This window comes from Quercus suber, unplaced genomic scaffold (assembly GCF_002906115.3).
Source record: "Quercus suber isolate HL8 unplaced genomic scaffold, Cork oak 2.0 scaffold_30, whole genome shotgun sequence".
Lineage (NCBI taxonomy): Eukaryota > Viridiplantae > Streptophyta > Magnoliopsida > Fagales > Fagaceae > Quercus > Quercus suber.
The window spans coordinates 1-8,993 of NW_027069495.1; the positions used below are offsets into that span (position 1 = coordinate 1).

The 8,993-nt window shown below is 32.2% G+C and overlaps 1 protein-coding gene across 1 annotated transcript in view; it reads left to right on the forward strand.

The window, feature by feature from the left end:
- Nucleotides 1-4,177: 4,177 nt before the first annotated feature.
- LOC112028140 (cyclin-D3-3) overlaps nt 4,178-8,993 on the forward strand; it is a 21,348-nt gene continuing 16,532 nt past the window's right edge. The window contains exon 1 of the mRNA XM_065770390.1: nt 4,178-4,402. Within this exon, the coding sequence (XP_065626462.1) occupies nt 4,178-4,402 (225 nt within the window). The remainder of the gene's footprint in view (nt 4,403-8,993) is intronic.

The following is an 8,993-nucleotide window of genomic DNA, read 5'->3' on the forward strand; positions in this document are numbered from 1 at the left end:
AAAAAAAAAAAAAAAAAACCTTGAAACCCACATAAAAGGTATACCTATAGAGTTTCAAATTTTATAGGATAAAAATGAGAAATTTTGGAATCTAGGAGAAAAATCTATCAAATTTTATTAAGGAGAAAAATGAATTGCCTTAGATGCTACAATATTGTTAAAAAGGAATAAAAGTGCTAGGGCTGTTAGGAGGCTCTTAAAAAACCTTAAAGTACCTATAGGGCAACTAAAAGATGCCTATACACCTTAATTTATATTAAGCACAAATTTAGGCGAGAAAATAGGGAAAATTATCAAAAAAGATAAAATTGAGAAAATTACCAAATTAAATCCTACATGCTCTAACAGATGTCCTAAAACAAATGAAACTAGCCTTATTCTCAAATTTAAATTGAAAGTTATAATAAAAAGAAAAATAACCATAAATAGAAAAAATTACTAATTAAAGCCCTAGGGGAATGCATTTTTCAAAATAATAATAATAATAATAATAATAATAATAGCGATTTAGGTCATGGCCATAAAGCAATGACTTTTACCTGTGATGAGTAGGTCATCAAATTTCATGCAATTGTACCATAAACTCCATGATTTCTACTAATACTTTTCTACTTTTTAAATTTTTTTATCCATTGACTTCTGATAATCTTTTTGTCATCTCAGTGCTACTTAACTCTTTATATTAAAAATTTTAAAATATATATAAAAAAAAATAAAAAAAATAAAAAAAACCTATGGGAACCACCACGTTCTCAGTGATTTTTTAGATCCTTGCAAAATCATCACTGCAGTCGCAACTTGCCAGGCTTATGCCACGAAGCAGAGTAGATTTTTCTGTGTCAAGAATGAATATTGAATTCCATGGTTTTCTTCCAAAAAAAAAAAAGACCTCTTATCCTGACATTTGTATCAAATGGTAGGCACAGACACAATATTGCAATGTAAATTTCACCCCAAATTTCACATAGCATTAGTTTGATCTTACCCAATATCCATCAGATGTTAAAAGCTCTTCATAAATACTGACTCATAGAAATTATGGAATTGAAAAGTATGAAACAGTGTAGAGAATTCTAAGATTTTCTTGCTTTCACACCCCATCAATCTACTCAACCACTTGCTAATAATAAATGTGGGTTGTTATCCCAAAAATGTCAATACTAAATAGGCAGAGAGCCTAGTATATACCGTCGTGGTTTTTAACATTAGATTCGGTCATGCATATGATGTAACCATGGTACGTAATATCAAACATCACACCGACATTAGATTCCCATAGATATAGTACATGCTTTAATTTCCATTGCTTAAAAAAATACAAAAGAATATCTCGTTCTCATTTCCATTACTCGAATCTGAAATGATCTGCCAATATATATATATATATATATANAGGTTCAAGTTTCTAGGAAGGAGTTTCACATACATATACTTAGATTAGTTTAGAGTATGATTTCTTTCTCAGATAATTAAAAAAAAAACCTAAACTTATGAATAAGAATAATACTTATTTCATTACAACTTCTTTTATTTCTAGTAATAAAGATTACTGTTTTTAATTAATCTTTATTCAATGTATCTAATGTGCCCTTAACAATGTTTGCTCTCAAATCCGATAGTTTTGTGGACTTATTCAAAGCTTCAAGGGTCACTTGAATAAATTGTAGATAAGCTCCTCAAAACACCATCAAATCATCAGCAAAACATATATGAGTGAGCTTCAATGCAATTGTTATGCACTCCTTCACCCAATGGACATAGCCAAGCAATCATTCATCAATTGATCGCCCATTTGATTGATTTTATTTCAAATTTATTAATATCTAAATGACTTTTTTTCTAAGGTTTAAGATTAACAAATTTCAACTTTTATTGTTGGACTAATTAATTTTTTTTTCCAGATTTTATATCAAATTGGTTTGTGATTAATTTTTTTAGTTTTTTTATTTATAATTTTGTTGTTGGTGTTTAAAAAGACCAAGATAGTGTTAAGAGAATCATATTCAAGCTTATTTCAACTGGTTTAATAAAAAAAAATTAGGATCAAGATGTTCAAATTTTTATTTTAGGGGTCAAAACTTTAAAAAAAAAAATGGTAAAACACACTTTTATATATATATATATATATATATTTCAGTGTAGGGAGTTCATTTGATCCACCTGGGCTCCACACCCTTGAAGATAGTGTAGTACAATATCTCATTCAACAATATTGTAAGCCCCTTCATGAGATCCACTTTATGAGTGCATATAGGCTGGTCTTTATTTTTGTTGTAGATTTTCACTATTTCCTGTGTTAGCAAAATATTCTCTACAATATTCCTTCTAGGGACAATGGGGGTTTGTTATTATTGTTGGGTTACACATGTGAGTGAAGTTTCACATTTAACAATGATGAAAAAAATTAATAGTTAATATAACATAATTGAGTACATACCCATAGGGTTTAGGCATTTTAGGTTAAAATGTGTCTCTATATGTTATATTAATTATTCAAAGAATCTCTCCAAGGTGTTCATATCCCTAACAAGGGGTATCAGATCCCATGGTGTTGTAGGACAAAGATGGCAAGGTTATCGAGGTTCCTTTCGCAGTTGGACTAGGAATGGGGTGGGTGTACTTAAAGCCCTTTCACAAATGGAGCAGGGTAGGTCCCCTTCCCAATTGGAGCAGGGACAGTATATTGCACCAAGTAAGCCTATAAAGTCCACATAAACGATCTTAGAAAAGGGCCAACAAAGGAGTATTATTGCCAAGGATGCTAGACAAAGATGAGATGCGAGGTTCCCACGGAGGATAAAAGACATGCAGGGTTGATACATGAAGGCCCATGAATAATGCACTAGTGAAGGGAAATGCCCATTACGCAAAGGGGAGCGAGTAGGACTTGTTCATGGCCTACGGAGAGGTCATGAAGCCTACAAAGAGGTAAACTCTTAGACGTGAGGGAGAGATTGTTGGGTTACACATGTGAGTGAAGTCCCACATTGAATAATGTTGAAAAGAATGAGTAGTTAACATAACATAATTAAGCACATACCACACCACTTAGACAAGGCTTCAATCTATTTATTGAAATTAAGTAATACATTTGTAGATTATGTTACAGCATGAGATAATTTGTTTGAAATCACCCATCTTAGAAGGGTTAGGGGTTTTGGGAATCAAAGACAAGATTGCTGCAATTACCTCACCAAGGAGTTTACCTAATTGAAAAAGGACACTATAGCAGCTATATAATCTTCATGAACAATGCCTTCATAAAAAATTGGGAAGTAAAACCATAGGATGCATACACTAAACAAATCATTATGAATTTTTAAGCTTGAAACCTCAGCTTGCAAGGCAAATTTCTATTGCTTGAAGATTTTATTAGTGAGAAACTAAGAGATCAATGCTACATCACTATGATTTAAGCTAATGCTTAAAATACCAAAAATTAAAGATGCTCATAAAATTCCATTGCCATGTCTTATAAGAGCATAGGGTTTGCAAAATTCTGCCACTATTGTCAACTAGGTGTTTAATAGTGCTCCTTGATTTTCTAATGGAAACAATTTTGGAAATAGGAATTATTTTGATTTTGATCCCCTAGTGACAACCACTTCACTTCACTCTAGCTTTTTTCTTTAAAAAACTCTCCCTAGCTTGCACAAAGAATTGATAAAGATGCATACTTTCCCTCTCCCTCACAATCAAGTGAGCTATCCCAAGAGTCTGGAATATTGTTTGGACCTACTTAAGTTCCATTTTAGCCTTGAGACCTTTAGAGAAATGCAGCCAGATACTTCTCTATTATTACTCTTCAAAAATCTCTTGTGCTATTGCTTCATGTGGAAACCATACACTTAACCTCTGTAGCTATGGGCTTTTTTAAATATTAAAATCTAGAACTGCATGCATTTTCACAAAAATAGCTGAGATTTGTGTATTTTTTTTCCACAATCACAAAACTGTCTTTTATGTCTTTTTGAGTTTTTCTTGTTAGTATTGCATTTACAAGTCGCAACTCAATACAAAGGCTAACGAGAATCAACTTATATGGTTCCAGGTTGAGAAATCAGAATATGTGTTTAGGCCAAAGTCAATCCAAAAAATGGAACTATTGGTGCTCTCTCTGCTAGATTGGAGGATGAACCCGGTCACCCCACTTTCTTTCATTAACGACATTATCAAAATGGTTCCCATGGGAGATCACCAGCATTTGGAGTTCTCTGCATTATTTAAGCATCGTGTTCTTTCTCTGCTCAGTGATTTTGAACTAGTGCATTATCAGCCATCTATAATTTCTGCGGCCGTAACACTTCATGTGATGAAGCATATGGATTTTGGTGGTGAGAATTTGGATTCCTGCAAGAATGAACTCTGTGGTATTCTTCAGTTCAACAAAGAGAAACTCGAGGCATGTTATCAACTCATCCAGACATCTTTAGCAAATGGCAATAGCTACTAGCTCCTTTTTCTTTTCATTTTTTTAAAATAAATGTGGTCTTCTACATATAATACAACATATCAGATGTATTTCTTCTAGACTTTCCATAGAAAACCGATAAAATTGAATGGTATAGAGAAGATTACAACAGGTAGCTTCACCTCTCTCATGATGTACCTTTTCCTAAATATTATTTATTAGTTTCTAAAAAGAAAGTTAGATTACACAATAGATTGGCTCTTCCAACCATACGAAAGTTTAGGACTGCACTTACTGCCCACAATTCTAAACCTGTAAAATTAGAAACCAATTCAGGGAACATGATTCTTTTCATTTAATTTGAAACGGAAAGGGTCCATTTCATAATCAAAATTTTTTATTTCCACACTATTCTTCCGCCTGGAAAAAGAATATCTTCATTTCAAATCATGTTCATCTCATCCATTTTATAATTCAAATTAATTTTTATAAATCTAAAGATGTATTGAATGTTATGTCATTTAAAATTTTAAATAACCTAATAACCTCTACATTATTAGATTTGGCATATAAAATGTGTGAAATGGAGAAAATAGATTGAAATTTGCACTACAAGAAATCTGGGTTTAGGCGAAGTTTGTAAAACGTCGCTAAAAACCCAAAAAACATTGCTATAGACACAAATAATCTCCAACTACTTTTTTTTTTTTTTTGCAACGTTCAAAAACGTTGCAATAGAGCTGTTGCTATATGTCTATTACAACATTTCTAAAAATGTCGCCATATACATTTTCTAAAACGTCAATAAATAATATAACATTTTCGTATGTAATGTAGAAAAATACATTTAGCGATGTTTCAAAAATGTCGCTAAAAAGTAAGAGGAAGTCCTTTTAGCATTTTAAAAGTGTCGCTAAAAAGGATTCCTCTTACTTTTTAGCAACATTTTCAAAATGTAGTTAAAACCTGCTTTTTTTTTAAAAAAAAAAAAAATTAAAAATGCTATATAAACCTGCTCAAAATTCAACAATAACTAACATTAACTTGTAATAGATCAAATATACCTATTGATCATCAATATTCCACAATAACAAATGCCCAAACTAACCATAGATTCAAGTAGATATATATATAATACCAATACATGTATCATCTTGAATTGAACAAAACACTTGTCTACCTACACAAAAAGAAGTAAAGAACAACCACCTAAACTATGACAGTATTATAAACAAAGTACAATACTTCAAAAACAAATGTAGTTGTTCAAAACAACTATGTAACAACCCATGGAATTCTTAAAACACTGCAGTTACCACTAAATGCTAATTTCTTGACGGGATGAAGTCTGCAATCTATGAGGAGTTGGAGATTGATGATCTAAACCAAAACCATCCTAAACACAAATTAAGAGTATCTAATAAGTTCATAAAGAAATCATTTTGAGTAACAAAATAATAGATGCTATACTTAAAAAATTTAAACACCATGGAAGTAGAATTATGCATACACTTAAATATAGTGCACAACATATTCAAAACTAAATAGTTTCATAAACATGCAAATAGGATTACATATAATCTTAAATATACTAAACAAACCATATCAAGTCTATCAATATCCTCATTCACACAAATGGACTAAGTCTTAAAACTCTACAAATTTAAGCAAAAACCATGGAAGTAGGATTACACATGCACTTAAATATTATACATAACACATTCAAAACCACATAGTTTTATAAATATGCAAATAGGATTACACATAATCTTAAATATACTAAACAAGTCATATCAAGTCTATCAATATCCTCATTCACACAAATGGACTAAGTCTTAAAACTTTACAAACTTAAGCAAAAATCATGGAAGTAGAAAACAAACCTATGCTTCTAAGAAAACAAGGCAAACTTTCCAAATTTGAGAAAATGACTTGCAAGTCACACCAAGGTCCCAAGTGTAGGCATAAGGAGTCTAATTTCATAAGTAATTTATTAATACATTTGGTAACTAATCAATATCTCTTGATAACTGTCATTTAGTTTGCATGTTTGACATGTGAAAGAAATGAAATAATCAAACAATAATCCACCACAAAATAATTATCAATGCAAGCCACCCGCTTGCTCCAACTCAACAATCTACTACAAAAAAAAAAATTATCAATAGAATGCTTACAAGTATTGAAGTCCAAAAAGTAATCAACAATTATAACTCAAAAATATCCATCCAAATTGTCAAAAAATAATAAACACTTCCAATATGAATGTAAACCGCCTTATAACACCATGCAAACCACCTGCTTTCTCCAACTCAGCAATCCACCTCAACACAATTATCAACATCTCAAGTACAAAGTTTTAAGCAAAAGTTACTGAATTAAAACCTGCATGACACTTTGGCTTTACATGTGTTGAATTTCACTTGGTTGCATGTGTAAGTGAATTACCACTATATCCTTTCTTTGACTACCTACTTACAACCTTAACCATATTATAACATCTCATGTATTACACCTAATTAAAAAACCAACTATATATCTAATAACTTAAACCACTTAATATAGTTTGTACATACTTAGTACACAATCATAAATTCATAATACAATTAGCCATTCAATTATATATAATCTTTACAATTCTTATTCAAAGATATTATACAATAATATGTTCATTAAATACTCTTCTATTAATTATAGAAAGGAAGTGGCTTAAAATAATAATTAACCACTCAAACACATAGTTTAACTATAAAGTTTTGTCGGGATGTTACAGAAAATGTGACAACAATGTGGATATCAACAATTCATTTTCAAGGACCAGATCAATGATGATCTTCAAACACTAAAAACCTTGTCCAAACAGTAAAGAGCGGGCTGTTCTGGACTTGCTAAGTATAAGATAAATTGGCCATTATCATTCCGAGTTGCAGGTAGTCATTTTCCAATAATACAACATTGGAAAACATACCAGTATGTTCATAACTGTAGTATAGATACCAAATACATATTTAAACTATGGAAGAATAATCTATTTCTAAGCATAGGTGTTGTTACTCTAAGCATAGGTATTGTTATTGTTGGAAGACCATCTACCTAATTTTATTTTAACTAATGTCTAATGATATTAGTATATTACTTCCTCAATACATCAATCTTGAGGAATCCATATTGTCCAAGTCCCTGTATGTAGCCATTAGTGGGTAGTTGGCTCTTTTTAAAAATTAATCTCAAGCTATCTAAACCACAAAACCAATAACAAAAAATTCAAAATCTACAAACTATAGAAAAATTAAGTAGAAAAAAAAAATACAAGATTTACAAACTTGTACATAAACTTTCAATGATTCGGCCCTTGATCCTCAGGTCCTTTTGCTCAAAAAGCCAAATCTGAATAAGAGCTTTCTATACCAATTTCCAACCAAAATAGAAAAGGAGCAAAAATTAGCACAAAAGCTCCATGACCCATTAAAGAAAAACCAAATCAAAGCAAACCCATAAGCCAAAAAGAAAGAATTACACTCTAAAGAAACTTGAACAACAAAAACATTCCAACCAAAACAGAAAAAGAGCAAAAATTAGCACAAAAGCTCCATGGGACCATGACCTATTAAAGAAAAACCAAATCAAAGCAAACCCATAAGCCAAAAATAAAGACTTACACTCTAAAGAAACTTGAACAACAAAAAAGAGGGAAAAGAATATGGTGGTGGCAGTGGGTGGTAGTGGAGGTTGACAATGGCCGTGGTGGCTATGGCGGTGGTAGTGGGTGGTGGCTAGGGAGTAGATGACGATGGTGGGTCGGCTGTGGCTTAGGGTAGCTATAACGGTGGCGAGGGCAGTGGCTATGGCAGTGGCTAGGGGTGGCAAGGGAGGGAAGAAGATGTGTGGTGTCGTTGCTTTGGAGATTAGAGAAGTGGGAGAAGAGAGACTAGAGAACTAAGAGAAGTGGGAGTGTGGGACATGAAGTGAACAAAAGAAAAGAAAGAAAAACAAAGTGGAGGGGGGGAAAAAAAAAGAGAAGTGGGAGTGTGGGACACGAAGTGAACAAAAGAAAAGAAAGAAAAACAAAGTGGAAAAAAAAGGGGGGGGGGGAAGTGGGGGAAATGAAATGTTGGCAAAAGTTTGTGCTAGAAAAGTCCAAAGATGGATGGAACTTATAGCGATGTTTCCAAAACCTCGCTGGGGAGTCTTCTTTAATATCTACTGTGAAATCTTCTTAAAACGTCATTATCAACTAGAAAAACGCTGCTAAAAATATACTTATTGCGGTGTTTTTAGAAACACTGCTATTGTTTTGAGTTACATCGATCTTTTTTAGAAAACTTTGCTAAATCCTCACTCTTTAGTGGCGTTTTTCAAAAATGTCACAATATACCACTTATAGCGGCGAATTTAAAAACGTTGCTAAAAAAATGCTGCCTAAACCTAGATTTCTTGTAGTGTTGAAATTGACGCGATCCTATTCCTTCTTGGATGGACACAAGTAGTAGCTTCACAATTTTTTATGGATCTTATAACCATATTGCAATTAGATGTTGGGATTTTTGTTTTTTCATGTAATAACCCCCCCCCCCTTTTTTTT